At 39.7% G+C, this 27,201-nt stretch overlaps 2 protein-coding genes across 7 annotated transcripts in view; one reads left to right on the top strand and one right to left on the bottom strand.

Moving 5' to 3' along the window:
* LOC128695863 (sodium-coupled neutral amino acid transporter 7) overlaps positions 1–27,201 on the bottom strand; it is an 84,963-nt gene that overhangs the window by 5,920 nt on the left and 51,842 nt on the right. The window contains exon 11 of one of the 2 annotated variants that reach the window (XM_070092893.1): positions 5,759–6,791. The exons of the other annotated variant lie outside the window; for it this stretch is intronic. Coding sequence (XP_069948994.1) covers positions 6,721–6,791 — 71 coding nt within the window. The 3' untranslated portion in view covers positions 5,759–6,720. Of the gene's footprint in view, positions 1–5,758; positions 6,792–27,201 lie in introns of those variants that run through there. 2 annotated transcript variants of the gene reach the window in all.
* On the top strand, positions 851–25,854 carry LOC128695861 (uncharacterized). Of its 5 annotated transcripts, none has more exons than XM_070092898.1 (4): positions 851–911; positions 17,959–18,144; positions 18,349–18,417; positions 24,790–25,854. In XM_070092898.1, the coding sequence occupies exons 2-4, from the start codon at positions 17,966–17,968 to the stop codon at positions 25,541–25,543; spliced, it is 1,002 nt and encodes a 333-aa protein (XP_069948999.1). In that variant the 5' UTR covers positions 851–911; positions 17,959–17,965; the 3' UTR covers positions 25,544–25,854. The 5 variants fall into 5 exon arrangements, with proteins under 5 accessions (XP_069948999.1, XP_069948996.1, XP_069948998.1 ...); XM_070092895.1 differs by having other exon boundaries at positions 886–1,103; XM_070092897.1 differs by having other exon boundaries at positions 887–918.

Here is a 27,201-nt window from a genome sequence, read left to right as displayed (position 1 = left end):
TGTAAGAGGTGTAAATATACTCCTTGCTGTTCATTTATAGCCCCTCAAGGAAGGTTCCTTGACGCTGGTGAGGGGCTCTTGATCTAGGGAATTGGATCTGTGCTCCAGTTCCCTGAATTAAACCTGATTACCTTCCACATCCCCCCCCCTACAGGCGCTGTATAATCCTAAGGGTTTAGCGCTTCCCCCTTGATTACAATAACAATAATGTTCATTTATAGGTGTAAGATGCGTATATACTCCTTACTGTGCATTAAGTATGGAGTCGCATGTGTTGTGGGTGGTGTACCTAATGGCGGTATCTAGCACTCGCATTATTATGCAAACAATTTTGTCTTTGTTTACATCTCAGTTGAGGGGTGTCCACGTTAAATAAAATTAACACGAAGCTGCCACGTACAACGGTAATCAGTATTAAATGGAACTACCTAAATAGTGAGATAATACGTGTTATGTATGACCTTGTTTGTGTTTAAATAAGTAAACATTACAACCAAGTAGGTATGTCAACATTTCCCTTATTATGAAATACTGTGGGATAAACCATCTATATGAAATGTGAACACTTAAGTAATTAAGAACTGTTAACCGGCATTTGTTATAAGATCAAGATCAAGAACTAGAAAAAAAATCATGAACACTGTTATACATACATATACATAAATATATAGAGAAATTTCCCCGTCGAAGCTTCTAATCTTTTAAGTTAATAAAAGAGAATTTCGTAGTTGTCAGCATTGAAGATAAAACATGGGAGCTGTTCAATATAAAATGGAATATCTTTAATAAATTTAGCATTGATACCGTTTGGTGCATTTGAAGAGGATAATGGGAAAAAATGATTTTTCGGCTGGCAGTGGGGTAGACAGGTCTGCAGGGCCTGCAGTCATTAGTTGAACTACAACGTCAAGGTGGAGTGTACGCTCATTTTCTGGTGGCATTACCGTTACAGTATATATATTGAACTGTGCAGTGGGGGGGGAAAAATACATCGTGATACGGGAAACCTACATTACAATTTATATGAGTGCTGGAACCAGCGGTGAGGGAATTAGTATAAATTTACTTAACGTTGGTAAACATACGTCGGGCAGATCCCAAGAGTAAGTTTTTTTTATAGGAGCATTTATTGTTTACGAAAATATATTTTAAATTTATTTAGATTTTCTTGAGGAAGGAAATTTTTAAGGAAATGGTTCTTAAACGTTCTTTGGCACCTCACAGCTACCATTGTGGGTTGAGTGCTTGGCTGACTCGCCGGTTTTGTTACAAGATAAATAATTAATATTGTTTGGGTGAATTAAGTAAATTTTGAAGAAGGAAAGTTTTGTAGGCTAAGTATAAATTCCACAGCAGCTGTGGTATGTAAGAAAATTATCATGGGTGTGTTTTATACTTATTTTTTTTTTTTTTTTATTATCACACCGGCCGATTCCCACCAAGGCAGGGTGGCCCGAAAAAGAAAAACTTTCACCATCATTCACTCCATCACTGTCTTGCCAGAAGGGTGCTTTACACTACAGTTTTTAAACTGCAACATTAACACCCCTCCTTCAGAGTGCAGGCACTGTACTTCCCATCTCCAGGACTCAAGTCCGGCCTGCCGGTTTCCCTGAATCCCTTCATAAATGTTACTTTGCTCACACTCCAACAGCACGTCAAGTATTAAAAACCATTTGTCTCCATTCACTCCTATCAAACACGCTCACGCATGCCTGCTGGAAGTCCAAGCCCCTCGCACACAAAACCTCCTTTACCCCCTCCCTCCAACCCTTCCTAGGCCGACCCCTACCCCGCCTTCCTTCCACTACAGACTGATACACTCTTGAAGTCATTCTGTTTCGCTCCATTCTCTCTACATGTCCGAACTTTATACTTATATTATATTATATATTATATTATACACACACTTGTATTGTGTTATGCGTTCGTATTCCATGGATTGATATGATATTTCGTTTTTCACCTCATGGTGGCACAGATAGGCTCCACTGTACCATTGGCTAAGTAAGGTTAATGTAGTAAGAAGCTAATAAAAGAATTTCGTATTCTTACAAAGTTCAATAATGCAATAAAAATACATTTGTATTAAAATTAGATTAACATCAAACGACTGACCTTTTTGCGTATATTTTTCAAGATAGTTGTCAAGAGCAAACTATGTTGACTTGACACACCCAACAGGCACGAAGCCTCTCAAGGAAGGTTCCTTGATGCTGGCGAGGGGCTCTTGATCTTGGAATTGGATCTGTGCTCCGGTTCCTTGAATTAAGCCTGGATACCTTCCATCCCCTCCCTCCCACAGGAGCTGTATAATCCCTACAGGGTTAGCGCTCTCCCATGATAATTACAGGCAAGAAGATTCGTCTCTCGTGTAATAATAGTACTCGGTAATTTGTACTCAAGCTTCAGCATGAGTACAAACAATACAAACTTCATTTCTATAAATTAAGCCTGAATTCCTTCCACATCCCCCCCAGGCGCTGTATAATCCTCTGGGTTTAGCGCTTCCCCCTTGATTTTAATAATAATAATATAAAGTGGAATACAGTATATTATACAATTTGGCTGATTGACATAGAACTTCATAGAAAGTCGATTGGTATGCAGAACATTCTGGGCAGTGTGCCAAATGATAAAAAAAAAAAACCCGTTTGTTGTAACAAATTTAATTTGAATTATGGACGCAAATAAGCAAGCAAGTTCTTATTGAGGCCTTGTACATAATTTGAAACTCGTACAATGGTTTCACGTAAATTATTCGGAATTTAATAACCAGGGATAACCGAATCAAGTTAATGTGGCAACTGCATCAAGGTATTTCTATTGATATTTATTGTATTAATTACCCATAGATTCTGCCAAATGTATTTTATGCAAATGTAAATGTATTTGTTACTATAGGAAGAATATAAACAGATGGAGTTAGTGCTATAGCGGAAGTGTAAACTTGAAACACCATTCAGTGGGTACTCTGGGTCATTGGCCCCGGACGCCATGCAAAGTAGAATGAAAGTAACAGTGTTCAGGACTGAATGCCAATATCAGCCAGTAGTGCTATAACTATGAAGCGAGAAAGGAGAATGGAAGCATATATGGTTTTTTTTTTTTTCGTAAGTTAAACTTTATCATAAAAATTAACTGAGATTCTCGTTGTGTAGTTGCGGTAACCCGCTGAAATTGGCAGCTGATTTAACGCTCGTAAATAATATTGAGTATAATTACTTCCTTGTAATTATGTATTTGTAGGTACAGGTGTCCCCGTGGTGTCACCGTCTTCAGTAATTTAGTAAGAGAGATAAGATAGGATTTTCTTCGATTTTTAACCCCGGAGGGTTAGCCACCCAGGATTACTCGAGGAAATCAGTGCGTCATCGAGGACTGTCTAACTTATTTCCACTGTGATCCTTAATCTTGTCCCCCAGGATGCGACTCACACCAGTCGACTAACACCCAGGTTCGATTCCCGCCAGGAATCGAACCCGAGCCCTCCGTGTGTGAAGTGAGAGGTTTAGCCACCGGGCCATAATGTATATTTATTTTCTTTAATTTCCAATGGTTGTAACACGTATTACATACTGTAATTCACTCCAGTGATCTGCCACTGTGAAGAAAAAAAAATCATAGAATCCATTCGGTTCCAAGTTGTTCTCAATTTACAACTGTGGTCCATTGTTATCCCTGCTGCTGGTAAGAAAATTTGCTTTATCTAATCTCATGTCCTTTTATGACTACTCATGTTTCCTGTTTTCTTTCTATTGGCCAGCGTGGGCATCTTTTAATGCTTTCACCCATTCGATTGGTTAATAATGGGGTCTAAAGCCCATTGACTTCAGCACAGAAAAGCTCTCTGACCTCATCGAAGGTCAGGGTAAGGTCATTAAAGCTGCACTGTAACCTTTTCATCACCAGACATACTTTAATCCTTTAAAAAAAAAATATTAAACTCTCAGCATATATACACTGAGAGACATACACCCCTCAGTTTAGTTTAATATGTTTATTATGCACCCCATACCCATCCTGTGGGCGGTAGTCAAAAGATTACAGAGGTACATAATTGGTCCAGGGACTGGACTCCAAAGTTTTGATAGCTGAGCAAGTTACAGAGGTAATGAACTCACAATTTACAAAGGTAATGAACTCACAATTTACAAAGGTAATGAACTCACAATTTACAAAGGTAATGAACTCACAATTTACAAAGGTAATGAACTCCAGGTAAGTCTGGTCACAATCATGACAAGTTACAAAGGTAATCTGTAGATTACAGAGGTACGTAATGGGTCCAGGGACTGGGCCCCCAAAGTTTTGATAGCTGAACTAGGTACAAAGGTAATGAGCTCACAAGTTACAAAGGTAATGAATTCTGTAGAATGGTTACTTACGTTTATACTTTGGCTACAATCATGAACAAATATTTGCACCAATAACTCATTACAGTTGTGACCGGGTGTGGAAGTGTGAATTGCTCATACACCCCTCAGGATATTATATATATATATATATATATATATATATATATATATATATATATATATATATATATATATATATATATATATATATATATATATATATATATATATATATATATATATATATATATATATATATATATATATATATATATATATATATATATATATAATTACTCTTTTCCAGCCTTTATCGTAACTCATTTTTTTAACTCTTGGTAACCTTATCCACAATGTGCGGGTTAAGGCATTTTATTTACCGAAACATATCGTCCACCAGGGATTTAATTATTTCCAATAGAATATAACACAAGGGATTGAGGATAGGTGAGAATATGATACTGGTCCTGAGGTGAAAGATATTGTGTGCAAGTAGCAAGTTATTAGGTGATGTTTTAAGAGTATAGTGTTTGGTTCAGAGAGAATAGCCCTCGCAGTTTAAAAAAAAAAGTTTACATGTATTAAAATATTGTTCAGCACAAAAGAAAGCCACTAGCATGCACGTGCATGTGAACGATCCAAAGTTTTTTTTTTTTCTTCTTATTCGCCGGTACTCTCCCGGCCCGGATCTTTTCCAAGTAGTGGTGACCCGGCCTTGGCTCCCTATCTCGGGAGCAGCTCGAGACCTAAGTCTCCCATGGGAGGAGATACAAGTACCCCCTCATCTTTGGGACCAACTGTCCCCAGGCCTAGCTACAGTCCCCGCCCTCAGGGGCTCGTAGTTAGTTAGTTTAATATCTTTATTATGCACCCCATACCCATCCTGTGGGCGGTAGTCAAAAGATTACAGAGGTACATAATGGGTCCAGGGACTGGGCCTCAAAGTTTTGATAGCTGAGCAAGTTACAGAGTTAATGAATTCACAATTTACAAAGGTAATGAACTCACAATTTACAAAGGTAATGAACTCCAGGTAGGTCTAGTCACAATCATGACTCGTAGGGAGAAGCTAGGCCCGGTGGCCTGGTGGCTAAAGCTCCCCCGCTTCACACACGAAGGGCCCGGGTTCGATTCCCGGCGGGTGGAAACATTTCGACACGTTTACCTGGGGTTGGAAGGTACCTTACACCTGTTGTCCTATTCACCTAGCAGCAAATAGGTACCTGGGTGTTAGTCGACTGGTGTGGGTCGCATCCTGGGGGACAAGATTAAGGACCCCAATAGAAATAAGTTAGTCCTCGATGACGCACTGACTTTCTTGGGTTATCCTGGGTGGCTAACCCTCCGGCGTTAAAAATCCGAACGAAATCTTATCTTATCTGCCCCGCCCCAAAGGGGCTCGTGGGGATGGCAGTCTTACGAGGTGCAGGTGGTAGCACGCTTAGGCTTTCGCAAGGCCCGATCCAAAGTCCTAAGAAACTAAGGGTTATGGCTGTTAGTTAGTTAGTTTAATATGTTTATTATGCACCCCATACCCATCCTGTGGGTGGTAGTCAAAAGATTACAGAGGTACATAATTGGTCCAGGGACTGGACTCCAAAGTTTTGATAGCTGAGCAAGTTACAGAGGTAATGAATTCACAATTTACAAAGGTAATGAAGTCACAATTTACAAAGATAATGAACTCATGGCTGTTACTGCTGATTCTAAACATAAAATGACCTCAGTGAAAATAGGTCACTCAGACTTTTTTGGGTTATCCTAGGTTCTCTACACATATGCTGCTATGTATGATAATCTATGTAACTGTATTTGTTATACTACCTGAATGAGCTTACTGATCTGCTGCGACGGTCACTGATGATAAATCTTGTCTGGGAAATTTAGGTGGTTCTCAGTGTGGAGTGCATGCGTTATTTATGTCTTTCCTGTGGGTTTAGCGTTTCTCCATCAATATAATATTAATTTATGTTATTAAAAAAAAAATTGAAGCCACACTGGTGGGAAAACTTCTTTGGTTAATAAAACTGTAACCAGGGCTTCAACTGTCCCGTTCTTTATATCTAACCTGATTATCTCACATTCCCTAAGCGCTATGATCCTTACGGGCTTATTGCTTCCCCTTATATATAAAACCCATTGTTTCTTTACTGATTTCATTTATTTCAGTAAATCAGAACTTACTTAATTGAGGGTACAAATCCATCTCATTCAAGGTCAAATCTCATAACTTTCAGGAACCCAAACAGAGAATCTTTAAGACACAATATACAAGGCTTATAATGACCATTTTAAGTATGTAACTCCTGCCTGGAGTCCCACTCAGGGTAAGCATGTGCAAAGCCTAGTGAAGTTCAGAAGGTTACAGGAAAACCTGTCTCCGAGCTGAGAGGGAAGGCCATAGATCAGAGACTAAAGATGAATCCGGCAACCCTGTAAGAGAGGAAGGATGTTGCATCAAGTAAAAAATTTAAGAAATCAACACATCACCCATACGGTTTCACCACTTACAATAATAATAATAATAATAATAATAATTTGATCAGTGAAGGAGACAGGAAACGTGACTAAGAGATCCGAGACTGTGGGCAGATAGAACCTATGTGGTTTAGCGCATCTTTTTTTATAATAATAATAATATGGGCAGATAAGCCATAGGAATAAGTAAGGAACGTTACAAATTATTTCCTCATTCTGAGGGTGGTAGAAGAATGGAATGAGCTAAACAGTGAGGTACTTGAAGCGTTTTCAAGAGTAAGGATGACTGACTCTTATCAATGTCAGTCATGCCCGCATAAACGGAGCCAAGAACTGAATGAACACTTGCGAATTGCGACCCTTCATGGGGGGGGGGGGGTTAGGGGAAGATACCTTTATACTGGTGAAAGGATCTTGATCCAGGGAATTGGACCTGCCCCTTCTCTTTGATAACAGCTATTTGTGTCATCCCCCAGGTGCTGTATAGTCCCCTCTTAGCACTTCCTTTTTGATTATAATAATAATAATGTATAGTCCCCTACGGGTTTACCTGGAGACCTGGAGAGAGCTCCGGGGGTCAACGCCCCTGTGGCCCAGTCTGTGACCAGGCCTCCTGGTGGATCAGAGCCTGATCAACCAGGCTGTTACTGCTGGCTGCACGCAAACCAACGTACGAGCCACAGCCCGGCTGGTCAGGAACCGACTTTAGGTGCTTGTCCAGTGCCAGCTTGAAGACTGCCAGGGGTCTGTTGGTAATCCCCCTTATGTATGCTGGGAGGCAGTTGAACAGTCTCGGGCCCCTGACACTTATTGTATGGTCTCTTAACGTGCTAGTGACACCCCTGCTTTTCATTGGGGGGATGTTGCATCTTCTGCCAAGTCTTTTGCTTTCGTAGTGAGTGATTTTCGTGTGCAAGTTCGGTACTAGTCACTCTAGGATTTTCCAGGTGTATATAATCATGTCTCTCTCCCGCCTGCGTTCCAGGGAATACAGGTTCAGGAACCTCAAGCACTCCCAGTAATTGAGGTGTTTTATCTCCGTTATGCGCGCCGTGAAGGTTCTCTGTACATTTTCTAGGTCAGCAATTTCACCCGCCTTGAAAGGTGCTGTTAGTGTGCAGCAATATTCCAGCCTAGATAGAACAAGTGACCTGAAGAGTGTCATCATGGGCTTGGCATCCCTAGTTTTGAAGGTTCTCATTATCCATCCTGTCATTTTTCTAGCAGATGCGATTGATACAATGTTATGGTCCTTGAAGGTGAGATCCTCCGACATGATCACTCCCAGGTCTTTGACGTTGGTGTTTCGCTATATTTTGTGGCCAAAATTTGTTTTGTACTCTGATGAAGATTTAATTTCCTCGTGTTTACCATATCTGAGTAATTGAAATTTCTCATCGTTGAACTTCATATTGTTTTCTGCAGTCCACTGAAAGATTTGGTTGATGTCTGCCTGGAGCCTTGCAGTGTCTGCAATGGAAGACACGGTGCTGTGGCTGACATCCTTGTCTATGTCAAATATGAGGATGAGGAACAAGATGGGAGCGAGTACTGTGCCTTGTGGAACAGAGCTTTTCACCGTAGTTGCCTCGGACTTTACTCTGTTGACTACTACTCTCTCTGTTCTGTTAGTGAGGAAATTATAGATCCATCGACCGACTTTTCCTGTTATTCCTTTAGCACGCATTTTGTGCGCTATTACGCCATGGTCACACTTGTTGAAGGCTACCCCATTAACCTGATTCTATATATATATATATTTTTTTTTTCAACAAACCGGCCGTATTCCACCGAGGCGGGGTGGCCCAAAAGGAAAAACGAAAGTTTCTCCTTTTACATTTAATAATATATACAGCAGAAGAGGTTACCAGCCCCTTGCTCCTGGCATTTTAGTCGCCTCTTACAACACGCATCGCTTACGGAGGAAGAATTCTGTTCCACTTCCCCATGGAGGTAAGAGGAAATAAACAAGAACAAGAACTAGAAAGAAAATAGAAGAAAACCCAGAGGGGTGTGTGTGTATATATGCTTGTACATGTATGTGTACTTAGGTCACACTACACATACATGTACAAGCATATATATATACACATCTCTCTGGGTTTTCTTCTATTTTATTTCTAGTTCTTGTTCTTGTTTATTTCCTCTTATCTCCATGGGGAAGTGGAACAGAATTCTTCCTCCGTAAGCCATGCGTGTTGTAAGAGGCGACTAAAATGCCGGGAGCAAGGGGCTAGTAACCCCTTCTCCTGTATATATTACTAAATGTAAAAGGAGAAGCTTTCGTTTTTCCTTTTGGGCCACCCCGCCTCGGTGGGATACGGCCGGTGTGTTGAAAGAAAGATATATATATTTTTATTTTTTATTTTTTTTATTATCACACTGGCCGATTCCCACCAAGGCAAGGTGGCCCGAAAAAGAAAAACTTTCACCATCATTCACTCCATCACTGTCTTGCCAGAAGGGTGCTTTACACTACAGTTTTTAAACTGCAACATTAACACCCCTCCTTCAGAGTGCAGGCACTGTACTTCCCATCTCCAGGACTCAAGTCCGGCCTGCCGGTTTCCCTGAACCCCTTCATAAATGTTACTTTGCTCACACTCCAACAGCACGTCAAGTATTAAAAAACATTTGTCTCCATTCACTCCTATCAAACACGCTCACGCACGCCTGCTGGAAGTCCAAGCCCCTCGCACACAAAACCTCATTTACCCCCTCCCTCCAACCTTTCCTAGGCCGACCCCTACCCCGCCTTCCTTCCACTACAGACTGATACACTCTTGAAGTCATTCTGTTTCGCTCCATTCTCTCTACATGTCCGAACCACCTCAACAACCCTTCCTCAGCCCTCTGGACAACAGTTTTGGTAATCCCGCACCTCCTCCTAACTTCCAAACTACGAATTCTCTGCATTATATTCACACCACACATTGCCCTCAGACATGACATCTCCACTGCCTCCAGCCTTCTCGCTGCAACATTCATCACCCATGCTTCACACCCATATAAGAGCGTTGGTAAAACTATACTCTCATACATTCCCCTCTTTGCCTCCAAGGACAAAGTTCTTTGTCTCCACAGACTCCTAAGTGCACCACTCACTCTTTTTCCCTCATCAATTCTATGATTCACCTCATCTTTCATAGACCCATCCGCTGACATGTCCACTCCCAAATATCTGAATACATTCACCTCCTCCATACTCTCTCCCTCCAATCTGATATTCAATCTTTCATCACCTAATCTTTTTGTTATCCTCATAACCTTATTCTTTCCTGTATTCACCTTTAATTTTCTTCTTTTGCACACCCTACCAAATTCATCCACCAATCTCTGCAACTTCTCTTCAGAATCTCCCAAGAGCACAGTGTCATCAGCAAAGAGCAGCTGTGACAATATATATATATATATATATATATATATATATATATACAGTGGACCCCCGGTTAACGATATTTTTTCACTCCAGAAGTATGTTCAGGTGCCAGTACTGACCGAATTTGTTCCCATAAGAAATATTGTGAAGTAGATTAGTCCATTTCAGACCCCCAAACATACACATACAAACGCACTTACATAAATACACTTACATAATTGGTCACATTCGGAGGTAATCGTTATGCGGGGGTCCACTGTGTATAGACAATATATGTATATGTATATATATATATATATATATATATATATATATATATATATATATATATATATATATACATATATATATATATATATATATATATATATATATATATATAGACAATATATATATATATATACATATATATATAAATATATATATATATATATATAGATATAGAAATATCTACATATATATATATATTTATAAGTAGTAGGTTGGTAGACAGCAACCACCCAGGGAGGTACTACCGTCCTACCAAGTGAGTGTAAAACGAAGCCTGTGATTGTTTTACATGATGGTAGGATTGCTGATGTCTTTTGTCTGTCTCATAAATATGCAAGATTACAGGCATGTCTTGCTACTTCTACTTACACTTAGGTCACACTACACATACATGTACACATTTATTTATACACACTCATCTGAGTTTTCTTTGATTTTATCTTAATAGTTCTTGGTCTTATTAATTTTCCTTTTATATCCATGGGGAAGTGGAATAAGAATCTTTCCTCCGTAAGCCATGCGTGTTGTAAAAGTCAACTAAAATGCCGGGAACAATGGGCTAGTAACCCCTTTTCCTGTAAAGATTACTAAAAAGAATAAGAAGAAGAAAATTGTCAAAGTGGGAAGTCTGAATGTGCGTGGATGTTGTGCAGATGATAAGAAAGAGATGATTGTGGATGTTATGAATGAGAAAAAGCTGGATGTCCTGGCTTTAAGTGAAACAAAGCTGAAGGGGGTGGGAGAGTTTCAGTGGAGAGGAATAAATGGGATTAGGTCAGGGGTTTCAAATAGAGTTAGAGCTAAAGAAGGAGTAGCAATAATGTTGAAGGATAAGCTATGGCAGGAAAAGAGGGACTATAAATGTATTAATTCAAGGATTATGTGGAGCAAAATAAAGATTGGATGTGAAAAGTGGGTTATAATAAGCGTGTATGCACCTGGAGAAGAGAGAAGTGTAGAGGAGAGAGAGAGATTTTGGGAAATGTTGAGTGAATGCGTGGGGAGTTTTGAATCAAGTGTGAGAGTAATGGTGGTTGGGGATTTTAATGCTAAAGTGGGTAAAAATGTTATGGAGGGAGTAGTAGGTAAATTTGGGGTGCCAGGGGTAAATGTAAATGGGGAGCCTTTAATTGAGCTATGTGTAGAAAGAAATTTGGTAATAAGTAATACATATTTTATGAAAAAGAGGATAAATAAATATACAAGGTATGATGTAGCACGTAATGAAAGTAGTTTATTAGATTATGTATTGGTGGATAAAAGGTTGATGGGTAGGCTCCAGGATGTACATGTTTATAGAGGGGCAACTGATATATCGGATCATTATTTAGTTGTAGCTACAGTTAGAGTAAGAGGTAGATGGGAAAAGAGGAAGGTGGCAACAACAAGTAAGAGGGAGGTGAAAGTGTATAAACTAAGGGAGGAGGAAGTTCGGGTGAGATATAAGCGACTATTGGCAGAAAGGTGGGCTAGTGCAAAGATGAGTAGTGGGGGGGTTGAAGAGGGTTGGAATAGTTTTAAAAATGCAGTATTAGAATGTGGGGCAGAAGTTTGTGGTTATAGGAGGGTGGGGGCAGGAGGAAAGAGGAGTGATTGGTGGAATGATGAAGTAAAGGGTGTGATAAAAGAGAAAAAGGTAGCTTATGAGAGGTTTTTACAAAGCAGAAGTGTTATAAGAAGAGCAGAGTATATGGAGAGTAAAAGAAAGGTAAAGAGAGTGGTGAGAGAGTGCAAAAGGAGAGCAGATGATAGAGTGGGAGAGGCACTGTCAAGAAATTTTAATGAAAATAAGAAAAAATTTTGGAGCGAGTTAAACAAGTTAAGAAAGCCTAGGGAAAATATGGATTTGTCAGTTAAAAACAGAGTAGGGGAGTTAGTAGATGGGGAGATGGAGGTATTGGGTAGATGGCGAGAATATTTTGAGGAACTTTTAAATGTTAAGGAAGAAACAGAGGCAGTAATTTCATGCACTGGTCAGGGAGGTATACCATCTTTTAGGAGTGAAGAAGAGCAGAATGTAAGTGTGGGGGAGGTACGTGAGGCATTACGTAAAATGAAAGGGGGTAAAGCAGCTGGAACTGATGGGATCATGACAGAAATGTTAAAAGCAGGGGGGGATATAGTGTTGGAGTGGTTGGTACTTTTGTTTAATAAATGTATGAAAGAGGGGAAGGTACCTAGGGATTGGCAGAGAGCATGTATAGTCCCTTTATATAAAGGGAAAGGGGACAAAAGAGACTGTAAAAATTACAGAGGAATAAGCTTACTGAGTATACCAGGAAAAGTGTACGGTAGGGTTATAATTGAAAGAATTAGAGGTAAGACAGAATGTAGGATTGCGGATGAGCAAGGAGGTTTTAGAGTGGGTAGGGGATGTGTAGATCAGGTGTTTACATTGAAGCATATATGTGAACAGTATTTAGATAAAAATAGGGAGGTTTTTATTGCATTTATGGATTTAGAAAAGGCATATGATAGAGTGGATAGAGGAGCAATGTGGCAGATGTTGCAAGTATATGGAATAGGTGGTAAGTTATTAAATGCTGTAAAGAGTTTTTATGAGGATAGTGAGGCTCAGGTTAGGGTGTGTAGAAGAGAGGGAGAATACTTCCCGGTAAAAGTAGGTCTTAGACAGGGATGTGTAATGTCACCATGGTTGTTTAATATATTTATAGATGGGGTTGTAAAGGAAGTAAATGCTAGGGTGTTTGGGAGAGGGGTGGGATTAAATTATGGGGAATCAAATTCAAAATGGGAATTGACACAGTTACTTTTTGCTGATGATACTGTGCTTATGGGAGATTCTAAAGAAAAATTGCAAAGGTTAGTGGATGAGTTTGGGAATGTGTGTAAAGGTAGAAAGTTGAAAGTGAACATAGAAAAGAGTAAGGTGATGAGGGTGTCAAATGATTTAGATAAAGAAAAATTGGATATCAAATTGGGGAGGAGGAGTATGGAAGAAGTGAATGTTTTCAGATACTTGGGAGTTGACGTGTCGGCGGATGGATTTATGAAGGATGAGGTTAATCATAGAATTGATGAGGGAAAAAAGGTGAGTGGTGCGTTGAGGTATATGTGGAGTCAAAAAACGTTATCTATGGAGGCAAAGAAGGGAATGTATGAAAGTATAGTAGTACCAACACTCTTATATGGGTGTGAAGCTTGGGTGGTAAATGCAGCAGCAAGGAGATGGTTGGAGGCAGCGGAGATGTCCTGTCTAAGGGCAATGTGTGGTGTAAATATTATGCAAAAAATTCGGAGTGTGGAAATTAGGAGAAGGTGTGGAGTTAATAAAAGTATTAGTCAGAGGGCAGAAGAGGGGTTGTTGAGGTGGTTTGGTCATTTAGAGAGAATGGATCACAGTAGAATGACATGGAAAGCATATAAATCTATAGGGGAAGGAAGGCGGGGTAGGGGTCGTCCTCGAAAGGGTTGGAGAGAGGGGGTAAAGGAGGTTTTGTGGGTAAGGGGCTTGGATTTCCAGCAAGCGTGCGTGAGCGTGTTAGATAGGAGTGAATGGAGACGAATGGTACTTGGGACCTGACGATCTGTTGGAGTGTGAGCAGGGTAATATTTAGTGAAGGGATTCAGGGAAACCGGTTATTTTCATATAGTCGGACTTGAGTCCTGGAAATGGGAAGTACAATGCCTGCACTTTAAAGGAGGGGTTTGGGATATTGGCAGTTTGGAGGGATATGTTGTGTATCTTTATATGTGTATGCTTCTAGACTGTTGTATTCTGAGCACCTCTGCAAAAACAGTGATAATGTGCGAGTGTGGTGAAAGTGTTGAATGATGATGAAAGTATTTTCTTTTTGGGGATTTTCTTTCTTTTTTGGGTCACCCTGCCTCGGTGGGAGACGGCCGACTTGTTGAAAAAAAAAAAAAAAAAAAAAAAAAAAAAAATATATATTATATATATATATACATATAACATATATATATTATATATATATAACATATATATATATATATATATATATATATATATTATATATATATATATATATATAGATATATATATATAGATATATATATAGATATATATATATATCTATATATATATCTATATATATATATCTATATATATATATATAGATATATATATATATAGATATATAGATATATATATATATATATATATAGATATAGATAAAGAATCACACACAAAGTGGGAATTGTCACAGCTGCTCTTTGCTGATGACACTGTGCTCTTGGGAGATTCTGAAGAGAAGTTGCAGAGATTAGTGGATGAATTTGGTAGGGTGTGCAAAAGAAGAAAATTAAAGGTGAATACAGGAAAGAGTAAGGTTATGAGGATAACAAAAAGATTAGGTGATGAAAGATTGGATATCAGATTGGAGGGAGAGAGTATGGAGGAGGTGAACGTATTCAGATATTTGGGAGTGGACGTGTCAGCGGATGGGTCTATGAAAGATGAGGTGAATCATAGAATTGATGAGGGAAAAAGAGTGAGTGGTGCACTTAGGAGTCTGTGGAGACAAAGAACTTTGTCCTTGGAGGCAAAGAGGGGAATGTATGAGAGTATAGTTTTACCAACGCTCTTATATGGGTGTGACGCGTGGGTGATGAATGTTGCAGCGAGGAGAAGGCTGGAGGCAGTGGAGATGTCATGTCTGAGGGCAATGTGTGGTGTGAATATAATGCAGAGAATTCGTAGTTTGGAAGTTAGGAGGAGGTGCGGGATTACCAAAACTGTTGTCCACAGGGCTGAGGAAGGGTTGTTGAGGTGGTTCAGACATGTAGAGAGAATGGAGCGAAACAGAATGACTTCAAGAGTGTATCAGTCTGTAGTGGAAGGAAGGCGGGGTAGGGGTCGGCCTAGGAAAGGTTGGAGGGAGGGGGTAAAGGAGGTTTTGTGTGTGAGGGGCTTGGACTTCCAGCAGGCATGCGTGAGCGTGTTTGATAGGAGTGAATGGAGACAAATGGTTTTTAATACTTGACGTGCTGTTGGAGTGTGAGCAAAGTAACATTTATGAAGGGATTCAGGGAAACCGGCAGGCCGGACTTGAGTCCTGGAGATGGGAAGTACAGTGCCTGCACTCTGAAGGAGGGGTGTTAATGTTGCAGTTTAAAAACTGTAGTGTAAAGCACCCTTCTGGCAAGACAGTGATGGAGTGAATGATGGTGAAAGTTTTTCTTTTTCGGGCCACCCTGCCTTGGTGGGAATCGGCCAGTGTGATAATAATAATAAAAAAATATATATATATATATGTATGAAAGTATAGTAGTACCAACACTCTTATATGGATGTGAAGCTTGGGTGATAAATGCAGCAGCGAGGAGACGGTTGGAGGCAGTGGAGATGTCCTGTCTAAGGGCAATGTGTGGTGTAAATATTATGCAGAAAATTCGGAGTGTGGAAATTAGGAGAAGGTGTGGAGTTAATAAAAGTATTAGTCAGAGGGCAGAAGAGGGGTTGTTGAGGTGGTTTGGTCATTTAGAGAGAACGAATCAAAGTAGAATGACATGGAAAGCATATAAATCTATAGGGAAAGGAAGGCGAGGTAGGGGTCATCCTCGAAAGGGTTGGAAAGAGGGGGTAAAGGAGGTTTTGTGGGTGAGGGGCTTGGACTTCCAGCAAGCGTGCGTGAGCGTGTTGGATAGGAGTGAATGGAGACGAATGGTACTTGGGACCTGACGATCTGTTGGAGTGTGAGCAGGGTAATATTTAGTGAAGGGATTCAGGGAAACCGGTTATTTTCATATAGTCGGACTTGAGTCCTGGAAATGGGAAGTACAATGCGTGCACTTTAAAGGAGGGGTTTGGGATATTGGCAGTTTGGAGGGATATGTTGTGTATCTTTATACGTCTTCCTTTGCAGATGACACCCAAATCTGCATGACAGTGTCTTCCATTGCAGACACTGCAAGGCTCCAGGCGGACATCAACCAAATCTTTCAATGGGCTGCAGAAAACAATATGAAGTTCAACGATGAGAAATTTCAATTACTCAGATATGGTAAACACAAGGAAATTAAATCTCCATCAGAGTACAAAACAAATTCTGGCCACAAAATAGAGAGAAACGCCAACGTCAAAGACCTGGGAGTGATCATGTCGGAGGATCTCACCTTCAAGGACCATAACATTGTATCAATCGCATCTGCTAGAAAAATGACAGGATGGATAATGAGAACCTTCAAAACTAGGGAGGCCAAGCCCATGATGACACTCTTCAGGTCACTTGTTCTATCTAGGCTGGAATATTGCTGCACACTAACAGCACCTTTCAAGGCAGGTGAAATTGCTGACCTAGAAAATGTACAGAGAACCTTCACGGCGCGCATAACAGAGATAAAACACCTCAATTACTGGGAGCGCTTGAGGTTCCTGAACCTGTATTCCCTGGAACGCAGGTGGGAGAGATACATGATTATATACACCTGGAAAATCCTAGAGGGACTAGTACCGAACTTGCACACGAAAATCACTCACTACGAAAGCAAAAGACTTGGCAGACGATGCAACATCCCCCCAATGAAAAGCAGGGGTGTCACTAGCATGCTAAGAGACCATACAATAAGTGTCAGGGGCCCGAGACTGTTCAACTGCCTCCCAGCATACATAAGGGGGATTACCAACAGACCCCTGGCAGTCTTCAAGCTGGCACTGGACAAGCACCTAAAGTTGGTTCCTGACCAGCCGGGCTGTGGCTCGTACGTTGGTTTGCGTGCAGCCAGCAGCAACAGCCTGGTTGATCAGGCTCTGATCCACCAGGAGGCCTGGTCACAGACCGGGCCACGGGGGCGTTGACCCCCGGAACTCTCTCCAGGTAAACTCCAGGTAATATGCTTCTAAACTATTGTATTCTGAGCACCTCTGCAAAAACAGTGATAATGTGTGAGTGTAGTGAAAGTGTTGAATGGTGATGAAAGCATTTTCTTTTAGGGATTTTCTTTCTTTTTTGGGTCACCCTGCCTCGGTGGGAGACGGCTGACTTGTTGAAAAAAAAAAAAAAATGTGTGTGTGTGTGCTCACCTATTTGTGGTTGCAGGGGTCGATTCATAGCTCCTGGCCCCGCCTCTTCACCGATCGCTACTAGGTCCTCTCTCTCCCTGCTCCATGAGCTTTATCAAACCTCGTCTTAAAACTATGTATGATTCCCACCTCTACTACGTCACTTTCTAGGCTATTCTACTTCCTGACAACTCTATGACTGAAGAAATACTTCCTAACATCCCTTTGACTCATAGGAGTCTTCCGCTTCCAATTGTGACCCCTTGTTTCTGTGTCCTATCTCTGGAACATCCTGTCTTTGTTCACTTTGTCAATTCCTCGCAGTATTTTATATGTCGTTATCATGTCTCCCGTGACCATGCTTGAGGTCCACTGTTGTGCCCGGGCTGGGAAAGAAACATGGCTTGTAAATCAGGCTGCCCAGGATATATGTATATAATATACATACATACATGTACTTGATGTATATAATTAATGTTTCATTGTTTCAGTATAAAGATGGTATGGCTGACAGCAGCTGGGAGTGTGGCCATGCTGACGCTGTGGGTGACCAACTTGGCAGTTGACTATGCTGCTGCCGTTCAGTTATGTATTAACATGGAAGTTATCCATGGTATTATGCTGATGATATGGGTGATGCTTTTCCACCTGGTCACCGGAGGCTGGCTGCTCAGAATGTAAGCAGTGGACGTAATTTGCTTTTTATGTTGCAATACTAAAAGAATCCTCTGTTAACTCAATTTGAAGAATAAACATTAGCCCATGTGCCAGTCTGTTCTGGACCATTATTAATATATATATTATTTCTCTTTCTCTCCTCTTTATAGCTTATATTGTGTCATGTACAGGAACAATTTATACAAAATACTTTTTTATTTCAGACTGTCAAGCAAATTTAACAAGTGTTTTCTAATTGCTCTCTTCCTGATTATGGAGATACCTTTCTATTTGTAAGTACAAAGCATTTTGGATTGTTTGATCATCATAACTTACACAGACTTAACCTTTTAATTACATTTACTTTACATTGTTTTATGTTATCATTAGTGCTTTCCATTTACTTGACTATCACTGCAGTCTTTTTTTTTATGCTGTTATGTGATAATGTTCACTAAACCTTTGGCTCCTATTTTTCTTGTGTGAATTAGGTACATGTATATGTAACAAGGACCCCAATGGAAATAAGTAACTTTGTCTGACTTCTTTGGGTTATCCAAGGTAATTACACATATGCTGCTATGTATGATAATTTATGTAACTGTATTTGTGTACGTATCTGTATCTGAATAAACTTAGCATAAGATTTTAGACAACGGATGTGGAAAGACTGGGTCGTTCCCTGCACAATCAAGAGAAAAATCTCTACTTTTTGTGATAATGGTTTCTGTCTGCAGCTACAGGAAGTTATGCTATCATAAAGCTGTTTTTCTCCAACTGAGATCCTCTTCTCCTTGCATAAAATATTATATTCACAGGGGGGGGGGGTGTTATAGTGCCTGAGGAATGGGAGGAAATCAGGCTTGATCCATAAACAGCAAGGCAGACCCCAACTTCCTTGATCAAGAGCCCTTATTCAACCACAGGCTCAGATAAATCGTTTCTTTAATATTTGAAATGCTAGTCAGAAAATGGAGAAATAGCAATGATCATTGCTTGTGTGCATCTGATGTGTTTAACTTGGACATATACTCAAATTAAACATAAGAGTTGTTTAGTACAGTACAGTGGTGTGCTGCATATTTAATTAGTGTTTTTATATCAATGCCTTATTTTTGATATTTTAAGCCTGTAATAATTGAAGATTTCAAATTTCCTTTAATATATATAAGTCGGGTATCCATTTCATGAACTGTTTATTTAAAAAAAATTAGCCTAAAAATTCTTGATGTTAATGTAAGCATCGAGAATGCTCAGTTGGAAACATTTTGGCAATTTATGCAGGAAAATGCCATAATAAGATAGGATTTGCTTTTAATTTCTGAAACTTGTCAAAAATTATGAATATTTAGGATGTGATAACAGTTGTTAATTGTACAGTATATAAATACACTATGCAAAACAATCATAGGGGAGTTAAATGATAGCTCTAGGCCTTTTGTGTTGCAAAAACACATCATCAGGAGCTTGCAATGTTGCATATATTGGTAGGAAGTCCAAGCAGATTAGTTCAAGGGAATGTTGTAGCTTGAACAAGCTAGAACATTCTCCTGAGCTAATCTGCTTTGACTTCCTACTCATTTCTGCAACATTGCAAGCTCCTGATGTGTTGATTGCAACATGAAATGCCTAGAGGTATCATTCAACTTCTCCTGTGGTTGTTTTGCATCTTGTATTGCTTGTTTGTGATTATTGCACATACACTATAAATGAATTATATATTCATATATCATTTACTTGTAAGGTGATGTTGTGTTAGGAAATGGGACAAGTGCGTCTTGTGGTGGATAATTTTTTTTTTTTTTTTTTTTTTTAGATATCTCGTAAAGTTTCTGTTAGCCTACGTTTTACAGCTGATTTCAGTTAAAAACCACTGGATCACCACTGAGTAGTTTCCTAACATAGTCTTTAATTAGCACAGTATACGTCCAGGAATGAGCAAAGTACAGTAGGATCCCCATATCTGCGGGGGGATACGTCCCAAGAACCTGCCGTGAATACCAAAACTGTGGATAGTATATTGCAGACCCTATATATAAGTCCTATACATACCTGTTATAAAGTTTAATTGATAAATTATGCACAATAAATGGAGAATTCACTTTTTCACTGATGGGAAGGACTTCGTGGCTTCTCTTGCTTTGAAGAACTACCAGTTTTTCTACTTTTGTGCTTTGGCGCCATTATTATGCAGAATTAAGAGGTATTTTTGGGCCTCAATAAACCGTGGATAACTGAAACTGTGGGTACTGAATTGGTGGATGCGGGGGTTCTACTGTACATACTACATATATATGTGTATCATTTGCTTTGATTAAAAAGTGTGTATAAGGTACTGGAACAGCATAGATTTTCCAGTACCCTTGGTTAATAGGCTTTTGCAGGTACAGTATATTGATTTTTGTCGGACCAGCAAAGGTCATATAGCACTGTAATAATAATTTGACAGAACACCTCTGACCCGCCATAGTCCACTGGAAACTTGAATTACACATTAACATAATTGAAACAGGTTTATTTATTACTATATGTACAATGAATTCTAGGTAGTAGGTTGGTAGACAGCAACCACCCAGGGAGGTACTACCGCCCTGCCAAGTGAGTGTAAAATGAAAGCCTGTAATTGTTTTACATGATGGTAGGATTGCTGGTGTTCTTTTTTCTGTCTCATGAACATGCAAGATTTCAGGTACGTCTTGCTACTTCTACTTACACTACACACACTACACATACACGTACAAGCATATATATACACGTCCCTCTGGGTTTTCTTCTGTTTTCTTTCTAGTTCTTGTTCTTGTTTATTTCCTCTTTCTCCATGGGGAAGCGGAACAGAATTCTTCCTCTGTAAGCCATGCGTGTTGTAAGAGGCGACTAAAATGCTGGGAGCAAGGGCCTAGTAACCCCTTCTCCTGTATAAATTACTAAATTTAAAAAGAGAAACTTTCGTTTTTCTTTTTGGGCCACCCTGCCTTGGTGGGATGCGGCCGGTTTGTTGAAAAAAAAAAATTTACAATGAATGTTACAGTATTGTACTACCACTATCAAGGTGATAAATTTTAGATTTTTATTGGTACTTTAGCAGTACTGTATAACCCTTGTTGGTTTAGCACTTAGTTATGATTATAATGATAATGATGCTGGTACTGTATAGCTAATCACAAAAGTTAATTGTTAATGAAATATGATAATTGCATAAAATCAAGGGATCACTACCAACAGCTGCAGTGTAAACAATATGTTGGTACACACTATATACAACACTAAATGTGGCTGCCTAGTAAACTATTTTGGCAAAAAATGTAGTCATGCAATTTTGTCTTCACTAAAACAGGTGCTGGATGATCCATTGCCAGTCATTGTTGTACCTGTACTACTAAATATCATAATGCTAGATGTTGTATAAATAAGATTATGCCCTAAACATCCCAAGTCTGAAAGAAGTTATTCTCTATATAATTATGTTTAGTATAACCCAGGTCTGGTATCATAAAGGGATAATAGTGTTACTGTAGACTTGTAATTTCTCATATTGTACTTTTAAATCTTCAGAGAGCCCTTTTATACAATAACATTCTGGAAGAGAATCAGCTGTTAGACTAAGTTGTTTTTTATATTAATATATCTCTAACAGAACTTTTATTATTATTCAAAGTCAAGTATTAAAACCATTTGTGTCCTTCCCCTCCCATCGCACGGGTCCCTGCCTGCTGGAATCCCAAATTTTGCACAAAACCTCCCTTTACCCCCCCTCCCCCTTTCCCAGGCCGACCCCCCCGCCCTTCCCCTTTCCCCCAGATTTATACACTCTTGAAATCTTTTGTTTGCTCCATTCTCTCTACATGTCGAACCACCTCCCAAAAACCCCCCTTTCCCCAAACCCCCGTGGACAACAGTTTTTGGGAATCCCACCTCCTCCTAACTTCCAAACCCACCCCAAATTTTTGCATTATATTCCCCCACACATTGCCCTCCCGGCCCTGGCCTTTTTCCACTGCCTCCCGCCCCTTTTCCCGCTGCAACATTCATCACCCATGCTTCCCCACCCATATAAGGCGTTGGTAAAAAAATACTCTCATACATTCCCCCCTTTGCCTCCAAGGACAAAGGGTTTTTTGTCTCCCAAACTCCTAAGTGCACCACTCCCCTTTTTCCCCCATCAATTCTATGATTCACCTCATCTTTTAAAACCCATCTCCGGCCGTCCCCTCCCAAATATCTGAATCGTTCACCTCCTCCATACTCTCTCCCCCCAATCTGATATTCAATCTTTCATCACCTAATCTTTTTTTATCCTCTAGTATACCCCTTTCCTGTATTCACCTTTAATTTTCTTCTTTTAACCCCCCAAATTTATCCCAATCTCTGCCCTTTTCTTAGAAACCCCCCAAAAGCACAGTGTCATCCCCAAAAAGGGGTGTGAAAAAACTCCCACTTTTTTGTGATTCTTTTTTCTTTTAACTCCCCGCCCCTTGCCAAGACCCTCCATTTACCTCTTACAACCCCCTCTATAAAAATATTAAAATAACCCCGGGGACCCCACATCCTTTTCTAAGGCCCCACTTTTTCTGGAAAAAATTTCCCTCTTTCCACATACTCTAACGGCCTCCCCCTTTTTCCTCTTAAAAAATCTTCCCGCTTTCCCGTAACCTACCTCCTCACCATACTTTCAACATCTTCATTGCCCTTTTTCCCCCCTTAAAACACCTTTTAAATCCCTAAATCCACAAAAACCTCTTTAACCTTATCTAAATACTTTCCTTTTATGTTTCACTGTAAACACCCGGTCCACACACCCCTACCTTTCCTAAAGCCTCCTTGTTCATCTGCTATCCTATTTTCCAATCTTTTCTCTTAATTTTTCCAATTTTAACCCCCATACCTTTTCCAGTTACTCAACAAAACTTATCCCCTATAATTTTGCACTCTCTTTTATCCCCAAAATTTATACAAAGGGGAAATATCATGCCCCTGCCCAAACCCCAGGTACCTTACCCTCTTCCCTTTTTTATTAAATAATTTACCAACCACTCCAAAAAAATATCCCCACCCTTTTTTTTTTTAAAATTTTTATCTTTATCCCATCAATCCCAGCTGCCCTTTCCCCCCTTTTATTTTAAACCCACTGCCTCCACCCAACTTCCCCCCCACTCCCAAGGGTCTTCCTCCCACTCCTACAAGTTTATTCCTCCTTGCCCTATACCCCGAAATCACAACCCCTTTTTCATCAATATTTTTTAATTCTCAAAAAATTCCCCCCATCTTCCCAATCCTCCCAACTCTTTAAAAACCCCTTTTTCCCCTCCTATTTTTTAAATTTATTAAATCCATTTGTTCTCTGGTTTCTTCTTGTTAATCTCACTCCCAAAAATTTTTTTTATTTTTAACAAAATTTGTTTTATAACATCTCCCAATCTCTCATTTGCTCTCTTTTTTCATTGCTTCCCCTCTTTTAACCTCTCTTTTCCCCCTATACTCTTCCCTTTTCCTTCACTTCTACTTTGAAAAAATTCTCATATCTAATTTTTTTTTTCCCCCTACCCCTCTTTTCATCCCCTCCCATTCCTTCCTTTCCCCTTCCCTCCTGCACCCCTTTCCTGTAACCCCAAACTTCTGTGAACCTCCCAACATACATTTTAAACCTACCCCTACCTCTTACCCCCTTTCCCATGCTCTCCCTTAACCCATCTATCCTCCAATAGCTGTTTTTATCTTACCCAACTGCCCCTCCCTTTTGGGTTTTTAAACCCTTCCCCCCTCTCTCTTCCCGATCTTCTATTCTCCTTGTTCCCATCTCCTTTTACTTCCCGTTAGGGTCCCGAAAGTGATCTGATATATCTGTGGCCCCCCTAATTTAAAATGCCCTCCTGAAGTCACTCAACAGTCTTTTATCTGCAATACATAATCCAACAAACTACTGTCATTTTTGCCCCTTTATATCTTTATACTTATTTATCCTCTTTTTCTTAAAAAATGTATTCCTATCTTAAAAACCCCCTTTTTATACCCAAAAAGTTCAGTCAAAAGGGTCCCCTTTATCATTTAACCCGGCACCCAAACTTACCTACCACACCCCTCTCTAAAGTTTCTCCCCTTTGCAAATTAGGGCCCCCTAAAAATTCCCCTCCATTTGGGTTTAAAGGGTCCCATTATGCATTTTTGTAAGGGTCATTAATGTTATTTTTAATGTATATGCTTTTAAAATAATTTTATATACATGTACAGTAATTATCCATGGGGAAGTGGAATAAGAATCTTTCCTCCGTAAGCCATGCGTGTTGTAAAAGTCAACTAAAATGCCAGGAACAATGGGCTAGTAACCCCTTTTCCTGTAAAGATTACTAAAGAGAATAAGAAGAAAATTGTTTTCTTTCTTTTTTGGGTCACCCTGCCTCGGTGGGAGACGGCCGACTTTTTTAAAAAAAAAAAAAAAAAAAAAAAAAAATGTACAGTAATATTAGTACTGTATTGTGTGTTTAGTAGTTCGTGTCTCACTCATAATAAACCATCAGGGAGTGAGATACACAAAGAAAGTCATAGTCATGTGTGCAAATATGTCTGTATAAAATCGCAAGAGCAAAATACATTTACCAATAGTTGCATTAGACAGTGAAATTTCATATCTGAGTGTAGAGTAAAAGGTTACTTTATCTGGTACATTGCAGGTTATGCCGGGGAGCATGGTATGGCTTGTGGGCATGTTGCTCAAGAAGCCAGACTGACAGGTCACGCAGAGTTCTACAAGCAAAATTTGCAGCCATTTGTGAAATGTGGAATTCTTTTGAGAAACTGCCATTAGAAGGGTCAGACCACCGTCAGGAGACCTGTGTTCCCTCTCAGTCTGAGGCATTACCAGTTCCGACCACCAATGGTTCTGCTACTGTCACTTTTGATGATCAGCATGAAACAGAAGTCCCTGTCAAAATGGTGACAACTAAGTTTGTTGAAAACACTAATCAAATTCACCTAAGTCCAAGTGCTTCCTTCGACATCCATTTTGGAGAACGGAGTGTATATAAATTCCTGAAAAGAAGGTTGCATGAACTCTATGCAGATAAAGCAAGAGTGTCATACCACATTGTAACAGATCCCACAAACACAAAAATTATTCATGCTTCTTGCACAGACAAACGCATTGGTAGTTTGCCTGAACGTGTCCTTAGTGAAAATCCACTTGTCATTTGTAATGATACTCACTATATTTTGAATCTTCATAGGTACAATGGTTATGAGGTTTATCATATTACAAAACGGTCATTGGAAGAAGTTACCTCCTATATTAACAGAGACTTGACAAAGCTGCTTTGGCTTCCCACGTGGCCCCTGACGGTGATTAAGTTCCTCATCATAATGGACATTAGCAGGCATCAAATAGCTACTTTCAATACAAGAGGTATAGTAGCAATTCATCTGCAATAGTATTAGTGTTAGTTTGCAATATCAGAAAGGACAGTACAGCAGAGACCAGTTCTCCCTATCAGCAACTCTTCAAATACCATCCCCTTTCCTCACCCTCCTGCTTACCGCTACCAACAGCCATTCCTAAAAGCTAGACTTCAGCCACCACCAGGGGGCAAGGTGGTGGGGTAGCTATCTGGTTGGAACCGAAAAGGTCTAGAGACTCTGAATCTGTGGAAGAATCACACTTTTAACTTAAGAGTGTATATTATAGATCAATAAAAATAATGTTTTCTAAAGATCCTTTTATATAAGAGTAAAAAAACAGTTGTCCATATCTAAGAACAATAATAATACATGAAATTACATCAGTATGTATGCCATTAAAAAAATTGGATTCACCATGACCTTATTATTGATGTAATGATATATAGCTGGAATATGATATACAGTGGACCCCCGGTTTACGATATTATTTCATTCCAGAAGTATGTTCAGGTGCCAGTACTGACCGAATTTGTTCCCTTAAGGAATATTGTGAATTAGGTTAGTCCATTTCAGACCCCCCAAACATACACATACAAACGCACTTACATAAATACACTTACATAATTGGTCGCATTGGGAGCTGATCGTAAACCGGGGGTCCACTGTATTTCTATTCTCAAATGAGGTCACCTTAACTGAAAACTCGTATCATCAATTCTTCTGTTGTTATGGTTAAAAGCAAAAGTATCAATGATACCTTCAACATTCAGATTCTTGACTCTCTTCATATTTATAGATATAACTGCAATATCGCTTGATTTGCTATCACTACTATTGTTTGTCAAGTTTTTGTCAGTCACAGGCAGGAAAAAAATATGTTCATGCTGCATAATTAACTGGCATAAGCTGAATACCTGATGATTTTCATAATCAGTTATTCAACTTATGGGTGCCTCTAAGCCTTAATGCTGCCACTGACCACCTATAACTTACCCCTCTTCCATTCCTTCTGATGCACTACCATCCACCATCTACCATTCCACCCATCCTTATCACTATTCGGCACCTGCTGATTTAACTTCCCCGCTCCCATTTTTAGACACTTATGTTTTGCCTACATCCATCACTGCTCCTCACCATCTATCCTCAACACTATCCAAACCCTGGCTCTACTGCCCACACCTACTGACATGGAGGATGTGAAAAGAGATTTGAGGGGTACATGCTTGAGTATCCAGCAGGCATGTGTGAACATGTTAAAGAATGCAGATAAGTGATTTTTTTTGGAATGAAGGGATTCATGAAAGCAGTTAGCTGGCCTTAGAGTTTGGTAGGTGGGAAATATGGTGTGCATACTTTGACAGTTAGGGTTATTGTGCATCAGTGGGTGATTGGATCTTTGTCTGTACCCCTCAAGGGATGTTCTCTGATGCCAGTGATGAGGAGATCAACCCTGATTGTTTTCCATCCCTTCAGGCACTGTATGACTCCTATGGATTTAGCACTGCCACCCAATTATAATTATAATAATTCATGTCTGTACATTTCTGTAAATTATTATTATCTAATTAAATGCTAAACCCATAAAGGTCATGCAACACTGACACTTGCTTAAAGACAACTCAAGAATGAGTGATGTACAGTGGTACCTCGGGATACAAATAGCTCAAAACTCGAACAATTATGTAATT

The sequence above is a fragment of the Cherax quadricarinatus genome, chromosome 41 (genome assembly GCF_038502225.1).
Source record: "Cherax quadricarinatus isolate ZL_2023a chromosome 41, ASM3850222v1, whole genome shotgun sequence".
NCBI lineage: Eukaryota > Metazoa > Arthropoda > Malacostraca > Decapoda > Parastacidae > Cherax > Cherax quadricarinatus.
Note: the sequence above shows the minus strand (reverse complement) of the source record. Positions and strands in the feature narration are given on the sequence as shown.

Bases quoted from the DNA above. Each gene is read 5' to 3' on its own strand.
- LOC128695861 (XM_070092895.1), top strand. From the start codon at position 1,024: ATGAGTGCTGGAACCAGCGGTGAGGGAATTAGTATAAATTTACTTAAC. The intron at 18,145-18,348 runs GTAAGCAGTGGA...TTTTTATTTCAG, and splicing joins GGAGGCTGGCTGCTCAGAAT to ACTGTCAAGCAAATTTAACA. The intron at 18,418-24,789 runs GTAAGTACAAAG...GGTACATTGCAG, and splicing joins ATGGAGATACCTTTCTATTT to GTTATGCCGGGGAGCATGGT.